The following is a 26,938-nucleotide window of genomic DNA, read 5'->3' as shown; positions in this document are numbered from 1 at the left end:
GGAGTAACTTTAATTGCAAAATTACTAAATTCAAGGTTTGTTCAGAAGCAATTTGCAAACAGAGAAAAGGCCTAAGTTATTAATTGAATATTATTCACCACAAATAATTTGGCCAGCTGTAGAAATAGTACATTTTCCACATAGAATGTTCTTAAAGTTTTTACATTTTCTTGGACCATTTTTTGGAAAAAATAACTTATTTTTACAGTAATTCCAATATTAAGCAGATACATCAAGCAAAATATTAGAAATAAGGATGGCCTAACAAACCAAGTGTTAATGTGGATAAAATGTTCTACACCTTTAGTGTCTGAAAAATTAAGCTGTGGCATGTTCACCATTCTTTTAGATGGCTAGTGAGATGAACTGAATGACTTATGGTCTAAAATATAATGAACTCATTTTGTTCCCGATAGTGCCAGGTTAGAAAACTGCATTTTCCTTTACCAGTGGGGACTTTTACACGCCAAGATTCATCCTTAAGGGATGGCAGGCAGCATTTGTACCTCAGTCTTCAAGTTAAGGTTTTCCTGGTGGAGGGCAGCAGTAAGCATCGTGGTCTTATGGATTTGGGTTTCTGATTTAACAAGAACAAAGCTTGACAGGCACGGTTTTGCAGAACTAAAAACACTCCGGTTTTGCTCGCTGTCAGGGTCCACATAGTCCATGACTCTGAGGTCACAAAATTTGCCATAGAAGTCACAGTTTGGTACTGAATTGTGATCCAGGAGCTGAGCTATAATTTTTTTTATTTTTTTAAAAATATCCCCTCTATTAAGAAAAAGCATCCTAATAAGAAAAAATAAGTTAAATTACTGTGCGTTATTGGCACTTACTTAAATTGCCGCATCTTCACTTTGCATCTTCATGCAGCAAGATGGTTTGATATAAATGAATGCGTTTAGCAGAAATATTGAAATATGATTTTGGATTTTTTTTCTTAGCTCCTTTCTATACTGATTTGCTTCTTTGTGACAGATAGCAAAATAATATAATGTTAAAGGTTATTGATATTAAATATCAGTATTTTTGCTGTTGCTATTTCCATCACATATTCCATAAACATTTTACCATAGCTGAATGAGAAATAAAATTTCAAGCAAAATACTGACATAGCATTATTTCAGGATATTTTATAATTCAGGAAGTCCCATATGTTGCTAAAGATTAACATCTGTAGACTAAAAATAGGCTATCATAGATCTGAAGAAGTCAGTCTTCCATAGACTATTCAGAATTGTAGCTTCAGATGCTTGTGGAGCTAATGCTTGAGATATCATGTTGATGGCTTTTCCTTATGTTCTGCAGCACAAACATTAAAATTGACTGCTGTTGTGACTGCAGCGATTTGAATACTAGAGTGCCTCGGTGCTTACAAGTTCAACAGTTACATTTTTACAAAGGCTACAAATTAATATAGTATTTAATATAGTGTTACACTTTGTCTAACCTGTGTCATGCTTACAATAAATAAAACATGGATCAATAAACTCAGTGATAGCTTTTAACAGAGTATATATATAAAAATTATACCATATTATAGCACAATTTAAAATTACCATTTTACTATATTTGTTGGTAAATAATGAACTCTATAAGAATTTGCAATAATATAGCAATTTATTGTTGATGTTTGTACATATGCACTGTATTTATACAAATATTTTAACACAGATACATGATTACTTCAGCTATACATCAGTGCTTGAATTAACAGACCTTTATGAATTTATTAATTTAAAAATAAGAGTATCTTCTGGACATCTACATTTCAGAAAGAAATCTAAACATTTGAGCATCTTTGTATAATCAATATTTACTAGCAGTAATAGTGTTAATTTGTTGTCACACACTTAATCAACATTATTCCCTGAAAATTGTTTGTTATGCATCCCACTAACTTCAAAACACAAATAAATTTTACAGCTTTAGAAAATAAACAGCATCTACTTTTTGTCTCTGTGTAACTGGTGTTGTTCATGCACCACAAATACAGCCCAAACTTTGTAGCTATAAGAGGAGGTTTGAAAATAGAATGTGATTTTTCATTTGAGTAAAACTAAGTTATTTGGAAAATAATGCCTGGAGAAATAAATTATTAACTCTAAAATTCTATGCTTATGAAATACTGAGCTTTTACTCAACTTGCTTTATGTATCAATAGCTTCAGTAACTAGACAAGTAACACCTAACATAGATGAGCTTCCTTTGTTTGAAGAAAATTTCTCCTACATAATTCCCATAATTATGAAGAAACCTGCAACAGACTCCATGCCCTTGGTATCAAGTAATAAATTATGTTGTCTGCTCCACCTACTGGTTGCTTTTTGCAAGAGATTCCATTGTGGAATATAGAAAGAAATATCTTGAAAAGGTATCAACACTGTTATCAATCTAAATTCTATTAGAAAAACTGAACTCTTCTCTTTTGGATTTTAATAAGCTGATATGTATTTATGCTCAACAATATTTTCCTTATCTGCTTTTAAATGAACAATATAAGTGCTGTGTTTTATGATGAACAAGATACCTTAAAAATGCAAGGAGTTAAAAATTGCATGACAGGGTTAGCAAAAACTCTGCCTTTGTTCAGATTATTTCTTTGAATACAAATGTTGGCAGCACATTATAGAGTAAAAAAAAGTCCCACTGGCCTATTTTATATTTTTATTTTATTATTTTTCTTTTTGCATTTATAAATCAAATCATGAACAGGTTCTTAAGCTAAGTTTGCTATCAGTCCATAATTGCAGTGTGCAAATTAGTACTATTGTGTTAATGGATCCCTTTTAAATATAATTAATATTTTAAAAATAAGGTTTTTTTAATTTAATGTTTCTATTATGAATATGTACAATATATCTGCTTTTCTCTTTTTGTGTTAGTGAACTCAGATGTGTGTGCAGGTTTTACCTGGTCTCCTCTAAGTACATATTAGCAAGTAAATGTGGCAAATGGATTAAGAGGCCAATTTTCCAAAGTGCTGACAAACTGTAGCTGCCTTTGAAATCAATGGAAGGTGAAGGAGCTCAGCACCTTAAAGGAATTGTCCAGCACTTCACAGGATTGGGTTTGAAAAGGCCATACTTGATGGGACAAGGGACTGCATGTCTCAGTCACTGCATGATTCTAACAGCTCATATTCCCAGATGTACTTGGGCACACAACACAATAGCAGTGAAAGTCAGACTTCTCTTGTAGGTGTATGATGGACCAAAGCCAGGGCTCTAGCAGCTATGGAGACACACTGTATGTCAAAGGCAGAGGTAACCCTCTGCTACTATAATTGTCTCTGTCATTGGAAGAAGGAATAGAGAATCAGTGGAATAGTATTGCCTCACCCCTGACCATCTTTTCCTCCAGGCACTCACACTGCCACGCAAGATGATGGGAAATGTGTATTTTTTTCTCCATTCTCCTTTTGCTCCTAAACAGTGGAACTGATTTTGCTCAACTTTTCACTACCAAATTCATCTTTGAATAGAGACCAAGTATGGAAAATTGCAGCCCAAATGATGAAAGTTTTCCTTCATGGCATTACTTCCACAGAGGCATAATGTGGGAGTTGTAAGCCTGGCCACACAGCCACAGAACCTCTTTGAGCATTACTGGCCATCTGGGGTGCCCCAAGCTCATAATCTCACACTGAGGGACTCAGATTCATCTTTGGTTCCAACCTCAGTCCGTTCTCCTCTGGGATCCACCAAGCTGGGATCAGCTAGACTGATATTGTCAACAGTTCCATGGAATCCTCTATTTACCCAAGATCAGAAACACATGCAGACACGTGAGACCCTCTGATCTTAGAAAAGTTGGCTCATTCAGTTCTGCTGGTGCTCTTCCTAGTGTTCCTGATTCAGGTACAGGATCTTCTGTTGGGCCATTTCTCTGCCCCAATCAGCTCCTGGCTGGAAAACTTACCAGGGCAGTTTTATTCTCTGGGTATTGTGCCCTTTTGATTTTTTGGCCCTGTAGTCTTCAACCTTCTTCTTCTGTAACTTCAAGAGAAGAGGGGGTTGATAAGAGTCCTGTGTCTTCATTGCTGACGAGCCCTAGGTTTGCACCTCCTATAAAGATCAAGAAGACTGATTCTCCTAGTTCTGCAGTTTTACAGGATGTGACATCCATCACTTTGTCAGAGGAGGATACAGTTGAGAAGTCCTCTGAAATGCCCTATTTTTCCCCATCTTCTGAGGAGGCTGTGCTGACTGCCTCTTCCTCGCCTCTCAGTGACACTTAGGGTTCCAAGGCTCAGTTTGTAGGGGATCAATTTCTCTTGACATTCTTTTGGAAGCTCCTAAGCAGAGAATCCTCCTAAGCTCCTTGATAACAGAGCTTCAAGAGAAGGACAAGATAGGTTTCCCTATTAAAGACTGCTTGTTAGAGTCTGCAAAGGAAGTGTAGAATCATTCTGCCTCAACTGTGTCTGCCTCAGGGAAGCTCAACTCCTTCTATTGAATACTGAGAGAATAATTGGAATTATTTTTTTTCTATCTTTTACGTTGGCATTCTAATGATCTCAGCAGTGGTTGAAAAGTCTAATTTGAGAAAGGTGTCTTCCTTTCCTGGGAAAAAGGAATGTAAACACTTTGAGCTTTTTGGAAGGAAGGCGCACTTCTTGGCAGCCTTGACTTTATGTGCTTCTAATTACTAAGTGGTGAGGCAAGGTATAATTTTTTTTTTATGGTCCAAGATGTCTTCAGCACTTTCCTGAAGACAGAAACAGAAATTTTTGGAGCTCTTTTAAGAAGGTCAAGAAGTGTCAAAGCATACTGTTAGGGCTTTTTTTGAAATCTCTGATATACCTTCTAAATCTCTAGCTACAGCTTCCCACTTACAGGAACACTCCTACCGTCAGAATTCAGATTGTTCTGCTGAAGTGCAAGGCCAAGGTCACTGTCATGCAGTTTGAAGGTTCTGACCTGATCAACTTAAAAACTGGTGAGCCTCTGTTATTCAGGAGATCAGTTTAGGTGATTACATGGTCCCTTCTTATCTTAAAATCTATACAAATCTATGAAGTTTTGTTGGGAAACCACCAATAACTAAACAAAGTTGCTACTTTTTGGACTGGCAGTAGTCCCTATGATTTTCAACCAGTGTTTAGCTGTGGTGCAGACCAGCTACTATGTCAGGGACTTAGTATGCTTAAGCAACTGGCTCTCGAGAGGCCAGTCTTATATCAGGGTCGTTCATGCCCTGCAGGAGATTTTCAAAGCTTGAGAGTAAACACTGACAAATCTACACTGACCAAGGTCCTTATGTTCATAGTAACTACTCTGGGCTTCAGAGTAGCAGCCGTGTTAGTCTGTATCCTCAAAAAGAAAAGGAGGACTTGTGGCACCTTAGAGACTAACAAAGTTATTTGCGCGTAAGCTTTTGTAAGCGACAGCGCACTTCATCGGATGCATTCAGTGGAAAATACAGTGGAGAGATTTATATACACAGAGAACATGAAACAATGGGTGTTACCATACACACTGTAATGAGAGTGATCAGGTAAGGTGACCTATTACCATCAGGAGAGCGGGGGGGAAAAAAACCTTTGTGTCCGCCTTCCTTAAGACAGATTCTTTAGTCCGCAAACTTAGCCAGGCCCACACTGGAAGGCCTGATAAGATTCTGTGTTTGGATATAAGGCTTAATTTCCAGCTATACCTTTGTCAATTCACGTTCAAGGCTATGGATGCACTGCTTGCAAGGTTGGTAGAGTCTGGTACACAGACCTAAAGCTCACTTTCTGAATAAGGTAAAGGTGTAGCTCTTCTGCTGCGGGTTGAGGGTACCATAGGTTTTTATACCAGTTTTGTCTTTTTTTCTTTATTATTGTTATTGTAAAAATCATAATTGAGCCACTGATTTGCAGCATTCAGTGACTCACTCACATATAACATTATCTACTGATTTATCATGTTTGTCAATTCATGCAGAAAAAAAAAAGAATACCTTCAGGTCTCTTTTCAGTTCTTTGTCTGAAAGAGTGTTGAAAATTAATTTACCACAAGTCAAATAACAACTGAGTACATTGTTTATTTTATCAATTGCATTTGTTCCTATAAGCAGAGACCATAACAAATCGGAATGGTACTGAGGGACTGATTATCCTCTCATTTACACCAGTGTAAATCAGAAGCTAAGTCCACTGAAGTCAGTGAAGTTACATCAGGATAAAACTGTAAATAATTTCCTTACCAAAGCCTAATAATGAATATTCAAAAGGCACACCTGATTAACCTAGCGCTGTCCTGTAAGCACTTGAAAAACAATTGGTCTGAAGTGACACCCACTCTGTCTTTGGACACCTGGCAGTTTTATTCTTATTTATTATTAATCACATAATTGCTAGGCACTTCACTGCTACTGGGCACACAAAGCAGGGCTATGTGTTCAAAGAATAGTTGAGACCTGTATTTTTGTAAAATCACTCTTTAAAAATTCCTGCTACCTAAAGGGTCCTTTTTCTGCATCAAAATTGTATAATCTGTGGTTTGTTTTCTCCAGGCAATGCACCAATTGCTCCAGTCCTGTGGGTAGGATTAGTGGCAGAGTTTAAGCAAGTTTAGGCTGTGTGACCTATGAAAAGTGTACACAGCAAAGATCTGTGAAAAAGTTCTCTTCTGTGTATTACTGTCATTTGTGCCAGCAAGAAGCTGGGATTACTCCAGTGGTGGGTAATTGAACAGAGGGGGGGAAAAAAAACCGAGGCGTCCTTGTGGTACCTTAGAGACTAACAAATTTATTTGGGCATAAGCTTTCGTGGGCTATAACCCACTTTATCAGATGCATGATGAAGTAGGTTATAGCCCACGAAAGCTTATGCCCAAATAAATTTGTTAGTCTCTACAGTGCCACAAGGACTCCTCGTTGTTTTTGCTAATACAGACTAACACAGCTATCCCTCTGAAACCTGAACAGAGGGCATTATAAGTTGAATGTCGACTTTCAGCTTGGTGCTGTGCAAACACAGAAGACAGAGCCCATGCCCCAAGGAATTTACAATCTAGAACAGTTATAAACTATTCAGATACACAGCACTACATTTATCCCTGGTGCAACTCAACTGAAGTCAATCCAATTATTATAGGGTTAAATTTGGCCAATATACAGTAGTGCATTTGGTGCTAATATGAGCTTGAGGTGATGCAGGAATCTTGCGGAGATAATTTTTGAAAATATACTATAAGAATAAGTACATTTTAAGGAGGAGCGAAAGGTCATTTGGTGTACAAGAAGAGGGAGACTAGGGATGGGATGGAAGAAGGCATGAAGATGAAGTACCATACATTTCTCAACAGCAACCCTTCTGGTTGATTAAGAAGTGGCATTGATGGTATCCCAGCTTTAATGAAACTTCAAGATGAGTGATGTATACACTGATTCTTTGGTTTCCCAGCTCTTGGGCAGGCAAATACAGTTAAGGTAATGTTCCCTCAGTTAACTTACACAGAGTTTGCTCACGATTAGATCCTGTCACTTGGAATCTGGTAAATACTGCTATATTGACAGGTATTACCTGTCCAAGAATGAGCATGATCAGTGCTGCTCTGACCCTTAATAACGTCTCTTCTCTACTTCCCTCCCCTATCATGTTTTCTCCCATATGCCTATCTTAATTGCCACTGAAGCCTGGAGCCATTCCTCAACATTTTCCTCTGTGTTGCAGCTTTACCCTTTTCCTGCTTCTTTTCTATTCCTTCCTTTGTCACACTGCTCCATCCTCCCTTTTTCTTCTCTTCCACACAGCACTATGTCCATTCATGAAAATCTCAGCTCGTTTCCTGGTCCCATTGTAACCAGTGAGCTATTCACATTATCCCCGTGCAGTTTATTTGCATAGTGAAATAGTATTGGCTTAACTAAAATGTATTATCAAATGAACCTCTCAGAATGTGTTATTGCAGGGAAGAGAGTGTCACATGCATACACAAAGAAACAGACAGACATAAAGAGACACTGAAGGTTAGTGGAACATTAGTTTACTTAATCACATCTACATGTTCTTGGGGAAATAAAATTATTTCTCTCTTCAGCAGCTGTTTCTTATGTTGTCACGAAATCCCATATAATTGTCTAGATCTGTTCTGTAAAGAAGAGCTTCTCCTATCCACTCTCATATTCACCTGTATAACCTATAGCACTTACCATATTCTAACAGGATATCATTGGATAATTAGAGGGATTTTTTTTCCAATCCTTTGGGAGAAATGGTGTGACCAAGCCATAGGCTAATTGCCTTTTATGACAGGTTGTTTTTGTCTTTATGGGAGGGATGATGTTAGAAAATAGTAAATGGAGTTATAATTTTCAATTCACAAATGCAGAAACTGAAGCACAGGAGATTGTGGTGGGACAGGTTCTCACCCCAGCCAAGAAGGGGTTAAAGAGCTCCTCTTGGCACAATCAGCCCCAGCTCAGCCCACCTGTGATGCCTGTCAAATGTGGAGAAGGGTAGCTCCTGAAAAGGGATGATCCAAGCCCAGTGCAGGGTGGCACTCAGAGGTAAGAGAGCTAGAGCTCCCTAGTCCCACAGAAGGGACTGATTACCAGGAGAATGGCTGAAGAGCCTCTGCCATCTAGACCCTCCAAAGAAGTGGAGGGACCTTCTTTACTTTATTTTCACTTTTTGTTTAGAATCCAGGGTGCTTAGCAAAGGTCTTTTGGACGCAACGGGGGGAGGGGCCCAGACCCCCTCCACAGAGACTACTGACCTCTTACCTTGTGGAGAACTGCTGGGGTAGACTGGACTGTTCTGTGGACTGTTATTTGGTTTGCCCTTGCCATTTTTTTGGAAAGTTGTTAGACCTAGAAGGGGGGTTGCCACCTCCCAAAAACTTATGGCTGGATGACCACTCTCTGCATTCTAAACTGGCAAACAGTGACACCTACAGTCAGAGAAGGATGTCTGTGACAAGAGAGGTGCTCAGTCTCAGCAATGGGGGTGCCCTAGAGGTACAACCTATGACAAGGCGTAAGAACAAGATTTTCAGTGACTTGTTTTTCAAAAATACAGAGAACCAACAACACCTGGTCAACAGGAGCTGTTGGGTGTTTGGCATTTTTGAAAATCAGGCCATTATTTAGGCACCTAAATATGAATTTAGACACTTTTTAAAAATAATCTTGCCCTAAAGTCAAATAGGAAGTCCGCGAGAGAACCTGGAATGTTCTCCTGATTCTCAGCTCTGTTCCATCACTGTGGGAACATTGTTTTATACACCACCACTCACACATCCAAGTTCTCATTCCTGATCTGGTTGTCAAGATGCTGCATTAGAATTAGAATAAACAGAATAAAGTGTCAGTCAGACACAGAATCCATGAAAGACTGATGATGTATTTATGGGATAGCTTTACTCTTTGCAGGAGATTGGACTGTGGTGTCTTGGCTGGGTACCACAGCTGTTGTGTTCCCTATGTTAGGCCCCCAAAGTAATTTATTCCTGTTTTATCCTGGGGTCTGAATACTCCAGCAGTGGTTATTTACGTGGAGGGTCCTAAATATTCCACTGTGATATTGTTGGCTGAAGAGGGACTTCAGTGTCTTTGCAGGATTTGTGGTTAGTTTTGTATTCCATGGCAAAGGCTATCAGCCGCTAATATTTCCTCACCCCGGCACTGTCTTTCCTTTACAACATGATGGTGCCATTACTTTGATATTAAACAAAAATGTTAGATTGGCGGGATTGAACTAAACCTTGCAATGTGAAGGCAGAATAACAATAATGAATGTTTCTATTTCTCTGTTTAAACAGAATATATATTATCTGGAGGACAGGTAATTAATCCCACTTGTGAGAAAATACTCTACTCATCACTCATTTATGACTTCTTCATTCCCTCAATAAATGGTTTATCACAAACACATCCAATATAGATCCTGCTATAGGTAATAGGCTGGATCCTCCAGTCCTTAGCAGACAAATCTTCTATTGAAATCAAGTGAGCTTTTGCATAGAGACTGCAGAATCAGGTCCAATATATCAATTGGATACAGTTGATTAAATAGTCACCTTGCATATACTGGGCTCAGTGGTGTTACACCTGTATAAAGAACTAATACAGAACTGATTAAAGTCAGTGAACATTTTGTCATTGACCTCAGTGGTAGCAAAATCAGATACTAAATTAGGTATTTGGGGCTGGTTTGGAGCATTTTTCAAACTGAACAAGTTGGTTCTACATTTCTTCAAGTTTTAGCTAACATATATTTTGTGTAATTAAAACAATGCAGATTATTCTTATTTGTGAGAAGACACCTTCTGAAATGATTAAATTTCTTTGAAGCTTCATGTTTGACCTCACACACCTACTTGGTGCTATCATAGTTTTTATATAGAGTTTTGTAGAGGATTTTTTCCAAATACAGTTTGTGTTAAACATAATATCCTTTTATTTTATTTTCATTTTGTATGCAATAACTCCAAAGTCTGTTGCAATCTAGTAATCTATACATTTGAAAATCCTTTTTAAAAACAAAACAAAACATAAATGGCTCTGACATCATTTCAACAAGGTTTTTCATTCTGAATCATTAATGTTTTAAAGTAGTTCTTCTACCTCCTAAAAGGAACTATATCTGAGGATTAACAAGATTATTCACTGGAATTCATGTGGAAGCATAACTGCAGTAGCTGAGAAATGATCATGTTTCCTTTTAGTTCTCAGCAAGAGTAATTGAATGTTGAATATCTTACTAAACGCTGGACTGTGACAGTGTGTTAACACTCTGACTATCTCCTAACAGCAGGGCAATTATTTGCTGAGTGGGATTTTTATAAATCCCCTGGCAGTAGTATGTCCTGATAATTATGATGAAGTGCACTGGTCAGTGTTGATTCAGCAATCCCATCCCTAGCAAATATTTTATTCACAGCTCTCCTTCATGTTTTTACTTTTATGGCTTTAAAAATCTGTTCCCTCTTTTCTCAACTTGCTTAGTTTTTAAAAATTAAAATGGAGCACAAAAGTATTTTCAAGTTAACACCCTATCTTGTTGGGTTGCTCTCTCAGTCCCTCAAAACAACTATAGTTCATAACATATACCACAATATATTGAGGAAAGAATCATCTGACTCCTGGTTAAATGAGCACTATGAGAAAGTAAATCTTTATTTTAAGCCCTTATCCTGGCAGTCAGTCAGCCAGACACACTGCCTTGAAGTTATTTTTTTCAGAACTAAATGATTGTTAAAAAGCGACATTTACATTTGTGGTGGTTATAGATGAGATAATTATTTTAGCCTTTCAGCACTCAGGTGGGAAAGTATTTAACCCAGAACATTCCTTTACTTGCAGCTTGATTAAAATATATTGAGATGTAGTATTTGAGTACTGAGAATATGAAGTATTTTTAAGATATGAAGAAAAATTCTCTAAAGACTTCATGATTGCACTTTATTTGAAAACCAGCTCCACCCATTTTTAATTTTACACATGTATGCACATTTACTGTGTACCAGTTACATCTACCAGCATGTGCTTTGTTGTTTAAAACTATATGGTGTCTATTTTAGTATCTAAAAGACAAGAAATTAGTCAACTAAAGACATCCCTATATTCCTAACTAAAAATACCAAAACCACCCTCTTCCCTATATCATCCCGTTCACTAGTCCTCACTGAGCAAGCACACAATCGTCTTCCCTCTCATGCCTTTCCCATCCCTTGTTACATTGTCTAATTTCACTTGAAAGCTCCTAGAGGCAGAGATCATGTTATCTCTTTATTCTGGGATGGACCTAGTAAACCTGTGGGTACAGATGGAAACTATAAATAATAAACATAATGAAAATTAAAAGTTAGAAAAGATGACCATGGATGCTGCACAGCCCAGCCCAAACTCAGTGACAAAAATGATGCTGAATAGAAAAAAACTCTGATATGGTGTTCATTAAATTAATGCGTTTGCATTTTTATCATATCTTTTGTTTCGTTCTCCATGTACCATACTTAATTATGAAGATAAAAATGATTGGAAGAAAGCTAAATGATAGATTGTTAGAAATGCAAAATGATTCAAAATATTAATGTAATGCTAAGGATGACTGGGTAACAAATGGTACATTTGCTAGTATGCTTGACCTGGCACAATTAATATTCTAGGTCATGCTTGGGTTTCCATGATGGAGGGTCTGATGGGGAGAATTCCAGGGTAAAAATATATATCTATTGTATAACTCATTTCTCTCTCTCACCTCCCGCCCCCAAACGAGTTAGAATCATAGCCTTAAAAAAATCTGTGCTTTTCACACCTCATTTGCCATATTCACCACTGGGCCACCATTCAGCAGAAGGGCCTGATGCAAGGAGGTCAGTAAGAAGCTATTAGCAGAGTCCCCTCCTGAGATTTCTTTGGTCTTATTGAGTTGGAAGTTAGCATGACAGTACTGCAAATAACTCAGTTGTAGATTTTTTAACAGTTAGCACAGATTTCCCCATAGTGTTTGTCACTTCAGAAAATTGTTCCTGAAAATGAAATCCCAGAAAGCCAGCATTGACAGAAGCCCTTCTCAGTTGTGAAGAACATGATACAGAAAAATGTGTCATGCTCCCCACAGGCCAGGTGTGATTTTTGTAACCTATAATAATATTTGGGGTGGGGTGAGGGGGGGTGGGGGAGGGAAATCACAGTCTCCTTACAGAAATTGGCTAAAAAAGTGGGAAAAAATTGGAATTAAGGTACTAGATAATTTCTGAAGACTGCTAATTCACTACTATTATCACTACTATTATCAATAAGCTTATGAAAAGCCACATTAACTATGATGATCTTATAGTTGAGAGAATATTATATTAAGATCGGAAAAAAAGAGAATAAGATACGAATTCTAAAATACTGTGTCGAGCTGCTTTAAGATAAAAGATGTGACTAAAAGTCAAAGGTTCCAAACCTGCAACTTCTTGCACTCATGCACACTGCTGTTACCCAATAAAATGAATAGGGATCCATGGGTACAGAAGACAGCCTGTGAGCAAGAAGTTGGAGGAACAGAGCTTTGATTTGCTGAGATGTGTTAACTGTATCAGAACAATAGCTATAGATGGGCCAGAACTGGAACACTGAATCCAGCCTTTTGTCACAAATATTCCACAAGTTCAAGACTGAATCTGAAATTTGCAGCTCAGACCTATATACATGATGGGCCTGAACAAGCATATATTAAATCCAAACACTGCCACAAATTTGGAGTAAATTTTGTATTCAGCTTTTAATCTAGATCTGAACTCTGCAGCTTTGGCTGATACATTAGTAATTAATACATTTATCTGAACACTAGCATATATAAAATTAAACTTTAAAATAACTAATGATTACTTGAAAAAATGATAAACATTGAAATACATCTCGTAACAAACTTTGACTCAGATCCCACAGAGAAATCAACCTGTAGAGACCCTTGTATTTGTGCAGAGTCCCATTGCTTCACTACGACTGCAATGCAGGGCAAATTCTTTTTCGGGATTGGGGCCATCATTTGCATGTCTTAATTAAACTGGTAGTTTGCAAAAGTGAACTATAAAAAAGCAGCCTTAAGTTATTATTTTAGCAATAATAATCTGAAATACATTAAACTATACTTTCCTATTCTGCCACTATAAAGTGCAAAATATCTGAATAAAGAATAGTCCTGTAAAGCATATGCAGGAACTCTATACAGATTACAAAATGCAGTTTCAGAAAGCCATTATGCTTACAGGGGCATTTGCATTTTTCCATCTCGTTTATGTATATACATAAATGTGAAATAGTTCAAATAACAGTGTCTAATGGATAGATAACAGATAATGACTTAAAAGTTGTTCCTGATTATAGTTCTTAAAAAAAAGATAATTTATGATCATGTTAAAGATGGTTGTATTTCCTATTTATAATATAGGAGATTCAGGGCTAATTTTGGAAGAAAGCTAGCGTACACAAATTTAAATCATCTGCCTTTGGCTAAGTTATAGCAGCACTGCCATTCTTCCTGATGACAAAATTAAATTTGTATCCAATATGGGTTATTAAGATTTTTCAGAAATATATATATGTAGCAAAGTAAATTTGGAATATATATGACAGAATTAGATTCATATTTACAATTAAGCTTTTGTGAAATATAGTATGTATAATTAAAATAGAATAAAGGTAACAAGCAACTCTCGAATCCAGAAGATTTTTATAACATGTTCATATGTTTTCCTGAAAAATTAAAAACTAAATTAAATAAATATATTTGCTGAGCAAGACCAGAAGTAAATCTCAAAAGCAAACTGGAAAAAAGATACATCTTAAGTTACCCTTTAAGAGCACAAACACAGCATGGGTGAAATTCAGTTCACCTTCATAAAGACAAAGTAAGGAAGCTTTATGGGTATTAAGTCCATTGTGATTAGAGAAGTTAAATTCAACCTTAAACGGAGGGCTATCACAGTCCGAACAAGGCTACTACTCAAACCTATTGGCTGGATTAATTACCACAAAGTCCCTGCAGCACTTTTGAAGAGCGTTAGAGACAATGGAATCCTCTAATTACAGATCTTGTGGCCCCTTTTCCAGGCTACCCCGTGGGAATCAGAATGGGGGAAAAAAGGTGGTAATGCTCTTCCAAGCTCTGACCAAAAAATAACCTCCACCCACGTGAGGTGCAAAAATGAGATGCTGCTCATAGTACACTGTGCAGATGTTCAAAATATGATTATGTGCTTCTGAGGCTGAGTCTACTCTTAAAATGCTGCAGCAACACAACTGCAGTGCTGCAGCTGTGCCACTGTAGGACTTCATTGGGGAAGAAAGTAAGGCCATGTCTACCCTACGGGAGCTACAGCATTAAATTATATTTGCGTGAATTTTTCATACCTGAGGACTGAAGTTATGTTGACCTAACTTTTAATTGTAGACTAAGAGATGGTATCTCCCAAACTCTACTCACTTATGACACCAAAATGAGACCTTACCTAAAGTAAACCATGCTGATCTCTTGAACTGCCCTCTCCTTTTTCACATGAGAAATGAAAGAGTTAACAATATTGACATTTGAATTATCATCATTGGGCATCTGAGTTAACACCTTATAGAGAGTAATGTTGCATTTTACACTTCTCAGAACTACTGTTCCTGGCTCTCTGCAGACTCATGTAGACATCTCTGCATCAGTTTTCTGTGTAACAGTAACAGCAGAAGACTTTAATTTCATTTTTGAAAGAAAAAGCTGAGAACAAGATAACCTCAGATAGGAGGCAGTATGCCAAAGGGTCCTGTTCCAAGAATTACCCAGTGGTTTTGGCATGATCTTAGGATGTGAGATACCTGAGTTCAATTTCCTACTCCACCATGGACTTCCTGTGTGACCTTGGACAAGTCACTTAAGCCTGTCTGTGCTTCAGTTTCCCATCTGAAAAGCGTGGATACTACTTCCCTACCTCACAGAGATTTGTGAAGATAAATACATTAAAGATTATGAAGCACTGTGAGATCTACTGATGAAAAGCACTATATAGGAAATAAGCATTACTATTATTATTACTGTCCCCTCCCAAAGCAACCCTGTATGCTAATCTATGCAGAGCTACTTTGGAGACTCCCCTCCATAGCACACTTGGAGGCCCCAATTCAGTAAAACACCCCTATTGTTTGTATTATGGTAGTGCCTAGAAACACCAATCAAAGATCAGAATCTCATTGTACAAGTCATGTAGCAAAGAAGACAGTCCCTGCCCCACAAAACTCAATCTAGGTGACAGGCCGGGTACAACTCATTGTAGGGAGCCAAGGTGGCTCCCCTCCGAACCAGAGGGTAAAGAGCCACCCTTGCAGCCTGAGTGGGCGGGGCCAGGCCAAGCTTCCGCCAATCCCCGGAAGGGGAAGGGTGGGACAGGAAGTACAAAGGGCGGGGCCCTCTGCCCAGTGAAGAGAGCACCAGGGAGGGAGACAGACACAGGCTGCTCCCTCGTGATCCTGCTGCTGACCCAGGCGAAGCGCTGGGCAAGGAGGAGCCTGACCAGGAGGAAGGCCTGTGGCAACCAGGGCTGCCAGCTGCTGAATACCCAGAGGACCTGGAGGGGCCTGACGGCAGCCTGGGCCAGCGTGAGTCCGATACCGAGGGGGAGCGGGAGTGGCCCGCAGCAGAATACCCAGATGAGATGGAGGGACCGGAGTGGTCCGCAGTGGAATACTTGGACGAGATGGAGGGACCGGAGCTGCCTGCAGCGGAATACCCGGAGGAGATGGAGGGACCGGAACGACCCGCCTGAGAGACCGGGTAGGAAGTATGCCAGGGGCCCAACTACACCGTGGGGTGGGTGTGTTTGGTCAGCGGGCGCGGATGGCCCCGCTGACCCAGCGGCGGGACTTTCGCCTCCCACCACTGCCAGGGCCCTGGGCTGCCCTGCCTGAGGGGCGCGCTACCGACTCGTGCCGGCGCTGCCCTGCCTGAGGGGCGCGCTACCGACTCGTGCCGGCGCTGCCCTGCCTGAGGGGCGCGCTACCGACTCGTGCCGGCGCTGCCCTGCCTGAGGGGCGCGCTACCGACTCGTGCCGGCGCTGCCCTGCCTGAGGGGCGCGCTACCGACTCGTGCCGGCGCTGCCCTGCCTGAGGGGCGCGCTACCGACTCGTGCCGGCGCTGCCCTGCCTGAGGGGCGCGCTACCGACTCGTGCCGGCGCTGCCCTGCCTGAGGGGCGCGCTACCGACTCCGGCCGGCACACCTTCCCTGCTAATTCCCCCATGCCCGGAAGGTGTGGCTGAGGCCTGCCACGGAGACCATAGCTCTCCATCTCCCCTAGGGGCTCGGAGGACCGACACCTGTCACACTCATGAACAAAACAGACTCATTAGGTGGGGAGTGGGTTGGGAGAGAAAGGGAATAGTAGAATGAACAGAGTTTCATAGAAAGCAGACTTACAGGTCATCACTAAACAATCCTAGATGGGAGCAAACTGTAGCATCACAGAAGTGGTAATTTTTGAGGAATGATTTAACAAAGGATGAGGAGGTGGCTTTGTGAATTGTGATGGAGAGTTTTTTCCATATACAGGTGAGGGGCATGGAATGAATCAGAGAAGGTGCTTGAGTAAGAAATGGACAAGTGGCCAGTTGAGGCTGCTGTTATTGTCAGGGCAAAGGCAAGGCTGACAATTTGATATGCTAGCATCTCAATAGACATGGTGGGTCTTAATGGTGAAGAGTCTCGAAGACAAGAAGATTGTAATGCATCATTTTAAACATGTTCTTATGACCCATTGTAGCTGGCACATACTTTAAAGTTAAGTATATGCTTAAGTGCTTTCTGAATTGGGCTGGACTATGGATTCTTGCATTGACAAGTCATTCCTCTAGACACCATGTTTTATATCCCCAATATGGAGCCCAGTTGGTGTGGAGGGCCTTGAACAGGCCTTCTGTATCTGTATGAATTTAATATTAGGTGTATAACAAACATATAGTGGAAGTTCATGCAGTAATTATGCAGCAATACAATAAAAGCCAGAGACAGTGTATTAATCTAGCTCTTGCAGATCATTAAGCATTTGCAAGCAAATACAAACTGGTATGATAAAGTTACAGAGAGGCTTATCTATAAAATGCTGTGAAAATAGTCAATAAGAGTCTGGAATGAATCTCAAACATTGTGAGATGTTTTGGGGAATCTAAGAGCCAGTCTTCAAATACAGAGCGAAATCAGAGGGTGCAGCTGAACTGCACAGAACACAGATCACACGGTGGCTTGCAATTCTGCATTCCCTCCTTTGATTCTGCTGCAGCTTCTGGACAAGGCCAGTGCCCCTGTGCTGTGTTACAATGCAGCTGGGGATTGGATTGGTGCAAGGGTCTCCTAGCCATGCCTTCATACATCCATGTCCTCTTTTTCCTACTACCTTCGCCCCAGAAGAATGGAGAGAGTGGTGTGAGAGAGTTATACTGAGATAATTACAATGGATTTAGGGCCAGAATACTCAGATAGGAGAATCTGTCCCATAGAATTTAACAGCTTATTTTAAATATTGCTATCATCTATGCATATCTAAATACATTAAACAATAAGTTTCATAAAAGTTTTATTTAAGTTTTTAACCACATGAGTTGGAATTTCCCAGTGGGACACACTAATGAAGAATGCATTAGAGCTAATTGAGGAGCTCTCAATCCTCCCAACCCAAACTGTCAATACTTTATGAGGAGCCTGATGCTCTACTTAATTTTCTCAGGGGGCCAAAATAGTTCTACAGAAGGAAAAATGGCACATTATAAATGTTTACTCTCTCTCCCTCACACCTACTGCTCCCCCAAAGCAATGTCTTCACCTTTTTTTTTAATTCAGTAGGTTTTGGCAATTAATAACATGCTAAAAACAAAATTAAAAAATACTTTGTACAAATGTGGTTAAAAAACCTAAGAATTCTGCAAGTATATTATTTTTAAAAAAGCATTTATGATCTTTAGGTTAATTTCTGGCACATGCACCTTTACACAGATGTAATCTAATCGATCAAAAATGCAGTAGTTTTGTGCTGTGGGATATAGTGATTCCCATGTTTACTAAATAAATTAATTATTAAAACTATGTTAATATTTATCTTTTTTTCAACAATTACTTTTATCTCTTCTCATGAATTGCCTGCAAACAGATGAAAATATTTTCAGTTTATTAGTATACAAAATGATTTGGAAATTTGTTTGGCATGTAGCTTTTGGCCTGCTAGACATTTGCAAATTGCGAATAATGGATATTGCCAATTAACAATTTGAAATTACAGCTTTGTTGTTTAGTCACATAAGTAACATCATATTGTTACCAAATTACTGAATTCACAAAGTGGGCTGTGAATTTTACAGCTTAAAATACATTTCAGAATACGTATTTGACCTTAATATTCATTTTTCACAAGTGTTCACGCTGGTGAAGCTAGCATGTTTGAATGAGTGCAGAAAGTTAACATGAAAATGTTGCCAGGAAGATCAAACAAAAATTTGTTTTTTTATTTATATGAATATTCATGGAATGGTTTTCCCCATTGTCATTCCACTCTAGTTGTGAGAATGCTGCCATTTGCTACTCTCTTGAAGCCAAATTGTGGTTCAGCCATCATAGCAGTGCAGAGATACAAGGGCGCACGTGGCATCTGTATTCCTCTTTGTCAGCGTTTTTCAAAATGACAGATAATATAATTTGAAAACTATTTTTTCTATTATGGATTCTACTACTTTACATTACAAGATGTACACTCAATATTTTTTGTTTTAAACTGGAATGAGATTTGCGCCCAATATAATTATTATGAGAAATTGTTATATTTGTATGGCTATTAGGTATGGAGGAAGAAGGATTGTATATGACTGGAAGAAAAGATGAGCTTAGTAGTCTCAGTTCTGCAACACTTGCCACCATGTGTAAAATTTACCCCTATGCAGAAGGCCTGCAGGAGGCCTATGCACCATGTAAATCCCACTTAAGCCCTTTCTTAATGGGACATAAGCAGTGCACAGGAATGCATTTTATCCAGAGACCTTTCTCACGTCAGTAGTCCTACTGATACTTTTTGCTGAAACACTTGTTACATAGTTGTCTTTATCATTTTGATTTAAAGCATCAAAACAAACATATGTTTTAAATTATTTAAATTCAAGATCACTCCATTTTCTCCTCAGATGGCAGGTGTATACAACTCACCATTCAGACAATCACCCGATCCAATGGAAGTACGGTTACGGAAGGCAAGGCCTTTCAGCCACAGACAGCAACAAATAAAGAAGCATCTTACTGATGAGATTTCTGACTGGCTAACTTGTACAAGTGCCCTAACTTTCCCTACAATGAAGCCTCTTCCACCCATTGGCAGACAGAAACCTCAGGTAATGCATACCATTAACTCTTAGGCAACTAATTCTGCCAAATACTTTTGCAGGTAGTGTTCTTCTTATTCTTATCTATTCATTATACTAGTTCAGGACATAGACCTCTTTGAAAGAAAGAGAACATATAAAAGCAAGGAGATAGGGATCATATAGACTGCATTTTTGTTCTTTGAAAAGATATGAACACGTGAAAATTATAGTAAGAAACTACCATACAGCTAACATCTCAACTGAAGTTCATCAGATGCAGTACTTCCAATTGCACAAATCTAAACATAATTCTGGGATGATACAATTGGTATGCAGGAGAAATTAGAGATGATGCGAAGAGATAACCAGTTAAAAGAAAAACATTTTAAAAAAGCCAGGTAACAACTAGAAAACAAAAATAACCATCATACCATCACATTTACTTTTTTGTTAAGTTTTGCTTTTCATTCAAAGGAAATATCCTCTCAACACAGAAATACTTTCTTCTCTTTTGTGTCCACTAGATGTGTCAGTTTTAATTTAAAAAAAGTTTTAACATGTTGTTCTGCATGATTCACCAAGTTGTTAAATTCCCATTTTTTGCTATCGTGGTCTCAATTTCAATTGATGACAGCATATGTTGCATGTAGCTTTATATTTTGCTGATGGGAAACATTTCAGAAATTTTCCTAGTGTAGACAAGGCCCAGGATACAGTTATTTTATGTTTCAAGAGTTAATTTTTCACGCTCCTGTCCTTACAGATTTTTCAGTTTGCCAAATCTGCTGAGCTTCCATTCCATTTGCCTCCCTTTTTCAAATTTATTTCTGTTATTGCCTATAAAACTCTTAATGCTTTTTGGAATGCCTGCCATATGCGTAGCATTCAATCCCATCCTCAATTTATCTCTTCAATGCAAGTATTGGCTAATAAGTAGAAAGAAAACACTCCCACACAAACTCCCTTCAGTAATTTCCATTGAGTTTATCATTTTTACTTCAGTAATTAAATAGCAAGTGATGGTAACAAGTGATATGTAATTTGTATTTATGGGTATTTTACTTATCCTCTGAAGTGCTGCTTTAATTGTCCTTACTCAGAGGGCTAAAGGTGCTGTGCCTATCCGTCAGTGGGATCTGATTGTATGCACTTTATGTCTCTAAGGATAGTGAGGATGATATTTTGCCTGATGTATGTTACATAGGGATCATTTGAATGTCTTGAAACAAAGGGGGAAATGACAGTATTTTCACTGCTACTTTACTCTTGCAAGATCACTTTGTTATTATGCAATGTGTTTATCTTGCATGTTTCTGTTCTGGTTGGAGTATTTTGTAGCACTTTCTAAGTTTATATACACTCACACGAGATAGAGAGCTCAATCGTACACAGATAGCCTTTCAGAATAAATCCAGAAGAGTTCTGTTTATTTCCTGCACCCCAAAGAGGGAATTTACTATATAATACTTTAATCCTTTCAGTGCCCTGGAATGTACACTGTGAGGTAAATTTTCAAAGCACAGTGCGTGGATTTAGCTGTGTGAGTCTTATTGATGTTAATGGGAGTCAAACGGCTAAATCCCTGCACACCACTTTGACGATTTAGGGTTGTATGTCTCAGGAAAGGACGTTGGTCTGAGCTGATGAAACAGCTGGACATGAAAACCCCTCAGAATGTATAGGTCTGAAAGTGCTCTGATGTGACAATATGGGATTTAATCACTAGCCATCCTTGTGGCTTAATTCTCTGTGACAACACTCTTCGACACTAACTTTATTGTACACATCAGACCCCATGCTAGTCACTTGTGTTACATCACCACCTTTATACATATCCAAAATGTGCTTTGCCCTCAAGCATGATATTGAAATGAGAGTGGAACTGATGTACACTAAAGAGAACAAAATTTAACTAACACATCCATTGTCTCTTAGGGAAATTGGTATTCTGCATTTTATAGGTAAGTACTGTGCATGTAAAATAGCATATATAAAAGAAAACTTTTAACGCTGCTGTTATCAGTTCTATCACTTTTATTACTGAATTAACTAGACTTACAATCTGATGAAAGTACAGCTAATACTGAAATTAGTCATCTCTTCATTAAAGGGCATTAAAAACAGCAAGCACATTGCTTTTTTTTATTTTAAGGTTTCCCCCACCCCCTTTTTTCATCTGGCTGGTGGCTATGCTGGGGTGAGAGAAGGCATTGAGGAAGTAACATGATTTCATTTAGAACAAAATATCTGTCCATTTGCCAACCCTTGACAAATCATCTAGTGGACCACTCCCTAGAAAGAAGATTTATCCTACTCACCACAGTGCTCAAACTGCACACAGTTTTTGTTTTGTTTTTGTTTCCTGAGGGAGGAAGAGGATTGTTTAACTCCCTCCGTTGATCTCCCCAAAAAAGAGGCTCCCCCATTCATGAAGCAGAGCTCCTGGGATGCTTGCAAGCACTAGAAGGGCAGAGATGTTTGTAAGCACCACAGTACTCACCAGTCTTGATATTTAAGTTCTCAAATGCAAGTAGGTGAATGGATTTGGTCTCTATCTGTTTCTAAAATGTTTATCTTCATGGTTTATAAGCTTCCTCCAAATATGTGATTCAGAGGAAGAGGAAAATCTGCAGAGTAGAAACATCTTAATACTTTAAAATTATATTCCACTTTCATTTATAATGACAGGGCATTATTTGAGGAAGTACATAGTTACCCTTTTTCACTTCCCTTAGTAATTGCCCTACTTTGTTAATTTCATTCAAAATATAAACAAAGGAAAAGGTGAAATATCAATAAAGATGGAAAAGACCTATTTTGATAATCTGTTTCAGCCGTTACCCAGTGGAATACAAGTGAGGAATTCATGATGAAAAAGAGAGACTGTCCATTGTTTGTATTTTCCACTGTAGGACATGCGTCTATGTTTCTTACAGATTATTTTATTTACATAAGAACACTGACCAGGTCACTTAACACTTTTCTTCTCCCCATCAGTCACATATCTACTTTATGCAAACATTTTATATTACAGAAGGCGTATTAATGTTTTCAACTTTTTTCTATAGCTCTCTCTGATTGGACAGAAGGAGGCAAATAACATTTACTATTTTCAGTAAATTACTATTGTATTTATTATTCCCCTGCAGCCTAAAACTTTTTTATTTTATTGTCTTTAGAAGAGCTATAGTGACCCCAATAAAATAGATTTATTCTTTGTGTAAACTTTCTGGAAGTAAAGTAGGGGAAAAGCTTGCCAAAAGCATAAAGATTATGGTTACTTGCTTCCTTAGAATCTTTAAAAGGGACTTGAGAAACATGGTTCTGCGCCTTTAAAAAGGAAAGTTCCAATAAAAATCCATTAACTACTTTCAAATATAGCAATCCTCCTGTCCAGCTGTGAAAAGTACTAGATGATACTTATTTGCCATTTGTGTTATTTACGGTCCATGACTTTTATGGTAACTGGTTCCTATTATTGGTTTCTATTAATGTAAAACATAAGTGAACATAAATGAGGCGTGAATCATTTCTTTTTATTAGCCCCACAGTCTTCACTCAGTGCTTGCAGTAACTCCAGCTGTGACTTGTTAGTGATAACCTATTTAAAGAAGGAGATCTTTAAGAATAAGGGACATGATCAGGATTGTTTGTCCATTCATATTTTCAGAAGGTTTCACTACTTCAGTGCAAGATCAACAATAGTAAAAAGAAAACAAGATTTAATTAGCAACACTGCTTAAGTCTAGCTGTCACTAAAATTGTAGTGAGTTTAATATGGTACTAATTACACTCCAAGTGAGTTTCTACTGGTTACCACTAAAACCATGATATAGGGTAAGTAACAAGGTAAGGAAAGAACTTTCTGCTGCTATAGATTTGTATCATTAAATGGTACATACTGGTATTAAACAACATGGTTACAGATTTTCAGTTCAAATATACAAAATTGTTAAACTATAGGTCTATAGATTTTTTTGGGTGCCACCAAATAAATGTAGGCTTTAATTTTTCAGAAAAAAGGTTGTCAGCAAATGGCAAATACACCTGTTTTATTTGTCTTGTCTGCAATTTTACTAGAAGAATTAGTTCTGTAATCATGTTTTGAATCTCTTTGAAAGTGTCTCTACTGTCAAAATGGCAAAGACACTTTAAGTAAAAGGAACAAAGCCTCTCAATCTGAACACTGAAAGGGTTAGGCTTTTTTAAATGTTTAAGCACAACTACAGTATATTTTGTGGAGATCAAATTTTATTTTACTAGTTGTTGGTAAGAAACAAAACAGAACTAAGTACTCCTAGTCAGTTCTACATGCGTGTCTTTTTTTCAGTAAAAGATACACATTAATAGTTCAAGAAATCCACCAGTGCACATTTCTCATTCCCCATCTAGGGTTTTAGAGCATGTTCTCAACCATCATGTTATCTGTAACTCTCTATCAGGATGAACTGCTTTAATTAACTATTTTGGAAAGAAAATCTTGCCACTCTCCCAGCCACTCTGCCTCCTTTTTCATCAGGGATATGTCACAATAATAATACTTAAAAAAGAACACAACAAAACACTTACCTTATCCTATACCTGTCAGGGGCCCTTCCGTGATACTGCTGAAGTATTGCAGCAACGCTACAAGCCTTTGGAACCAACCTTGCGGGTGGCAACATCAATCAATTCACTAGAGAAGGCCAGAGAGGAAATCAAAAGAGAGGAATGGAGAAACCGCATAAATGACAATAAGTAAGTTCCTTGATTTTTTTCTTATATTTTTATGAGAACATTTGCTTTATTCTGCTGCTTTCAGAAACCTTTTATGTCTGACAAAATGAAATGTCAAATTTGACAGCTTACTAGCAACCAGTCTAGGTACATACTTCTAAATTCCGTGTTCTTATTTAGATTGTAAAGTGTTCAGGGCAGAGACCCTGTCTTGTTTTATGAAGTGTGTCATGCAGACCTATGGAACTATAGAAGGACATATAATAAACAACCATTAATATAATACACATTGCAGAAGATGGACTTCCCGGAAAGTAAGCAATCAAATGGTGCAAGGATCCTTCCGCCATTCTTGCGCTCTGCCAACGGACAGGCACTATTTCAATCTTTGCACTTTGGATACGTCAGGACTATGTGAGACTAGCTGTTGGTGCTGTACTCCCCAGAAGATTTGGGTGTAAGTCTCTTCTCTCCTCTGCACAGACTAGCAGAGCTCACTCTGCAGAGAGCTGGAGCACATGTTGCACCCTGTCAGAGGGTGACATAGAAGCTGTACTCACTCTGTGTTTCTGAAGAAGCATGGTTTCCTGCAGCCCATTGCCTGCAGGAGCTTCAGCTGGGCTGGTGCATCTCCAAACAACCCTGAATACAGGGCTGTGCTTTAAAGGCATCATCTATCCCAAAGGAGCTAGCACTCTCCGCAACACATTTTAATGTTCTTTTCTGACCACATTGGAGCTCTATTGGATCCATCATAATGGAGTTCTGTTGGGTCAGTTCTTCAGAGTCTGTGGTTACTCATCATAACTCGATGCTTTGGTGGCATTTCCCTTGAGTTCACTCTTCTTGACAATGCTTTAACCCCCTAGTTTTAAAAAAAAAAGTTTGGTGAACCATCTGTCTTAGTGGTCATACTATGCCCATTGACATATTGAGGGCTTATGTTTTGCAATCCCTACTAGCTTCTAGTGAAACCTTCTGAAACCTTCAGTCTAGAGATTTTGTTTCAGTTTCACTGCCACATGATGCCATTTATGTCAACTGATGTGTTGGGACTCTGAGCTCTGAATTCTACTGCATCAGTAGATTTTGACATTTGTGTTAATTAATGTAGTTGCCATGTTTTTTTCCCTTAGTCCTTCCCCCCCCCCCTTTCTATTTTAATCTTAACAGTGACTTTAAAAATGGCACCTTCTTATTCAAGAGATCAACTCCCAAGATGAATTTAGACCATGTTTTATTTGATTGCTTTTTAGTGACAAAAATAAGATGTCAATACTGTACTACTTACTCCTTTTGTATGGTACAGCCAAACACAGGTTGGTACAGATTACAAGTAAAAGTTGTTTTCTTACTTGTATTCTGTCCCGTTTAGTGCATCATTAATAGAATTGTGAAGTAAGTTTCAATTAATTTATGGAATTAATTTTATACAAAAAGTAAAAGAATGCCCATTCCAGGTTCTGTACTGAAATTACAAGGCCAAATTCCATTCTCAGACACACCTCTTCTGCCTTATAGTGGAGAGCTTAATATGAAGACAGTGGATTGTACAGGTATAACGGAGTTCCAGATTTTGCTTAAATGACCTGAGATGATGTAGAAGGAGGAAAGAAACCATCTTGATAGTCAGATTTCACATTAAATTGACAGGGCTAGCAGTTAGAAAAACACAACTCTTTTCTACTAACCTCTGCCAATTAGATCTAGAAGTCGTTGGGAGACAAAGATGTTATCTCACTTCGTTTTTTAAAAATTGAATCATGCTCTTCACTTACTGGCATGACTGGTATGTCACAGCCCACAACCATAAGACGCCAGATTGACAAACTTGAGCACTCTAAAAATAGCTGTGAAGACAGTGCGTTGAAGTTGTGGCTTTGGCTGTAGCTTGAGCTCTGAAGCCTAAGGAGTGAGGTGGGCTTCAGAGCCCAAGCTGCATCTTCAAAGAGGTACCCCCCCCCCAGCCTGAGTCTGTCGACCTGGCCTGGGATGCTCACTGCCACTGGCTGTGTAGACATACCCACTGTGTCTTGTGCTTATGGGAAACACTAGTCCACAGATGTCACCATGTTTAATCAGAAGTCATGAAGAGTCAGATCCTGGATAAAGATCTTCTAATTCTTATGATAAATCTAGTATGAAGGCTGTGGCCTTGAGCTGTCCAAAGTTGTGTTTTCAACTCTGACAGATATTGGTCAGTTGTCTTTCTTCAACATGAGTATAAGGAAGAATTTAATGACAATCCTAATGCACAGAAGCAGTGCTGTGGTGCTCGGAGTCCTCCACAACACAAGACGAAGGATTGTACACTATGTATCCATTCTGTGACTGCTTAATTTGTACACCAGATTCAACCAAGTATGCCAGGATCACATCTGTAACCTTGCAAAGGAGATGACAAACCTTCATGCCATCCT

The 26,938-nt window shown here is 38.6% G+C and overlaps 1 protein-coding gene across 1 annotated transcript in view; it reads left to right on the top strand.

Annotated features, from left to right (window-relative positions):
- The window catches only part of SPATA17 (spermatogenesis associated 17), a 144,786-nt gene that overhangs the window by 67,751 nt on the left and 50,097 nt on the right, over positions 1-26,938 (top strand). The window contains exons 7-8 of the mRNA XM_074947117.1: positions 19,626-19,829; positions 24,391-24,539. Of these exons, the coding sequence (XP_074803218.1) occupies positions 19,626-19,829; positions 24,391-24,539 (353 nt within the window). The remainder of the gene's footprint in view (positions 1-19,625; positions 19,830-24,390; positions 24,540-26,938) is intronic.

The sequence above is a fragment of the Natator depressus genome, chromosome 3 (genome assembly GCF_965152275.1).
Source record: "Natator depressus isolate rNatDep1 chromosome 3, rNatDep2.hap1, whole genome shotgun sequence".
Lineage (NCBI taxonomy): Eukaryota > Metazoa > Chordata > Testudines > Cheloniidae > Natator > Natator depressus.
Note: the sequence above shows the minus strand (reverse complement) of the source record. Positions and strands in the feature narration are given on the sequence as shown.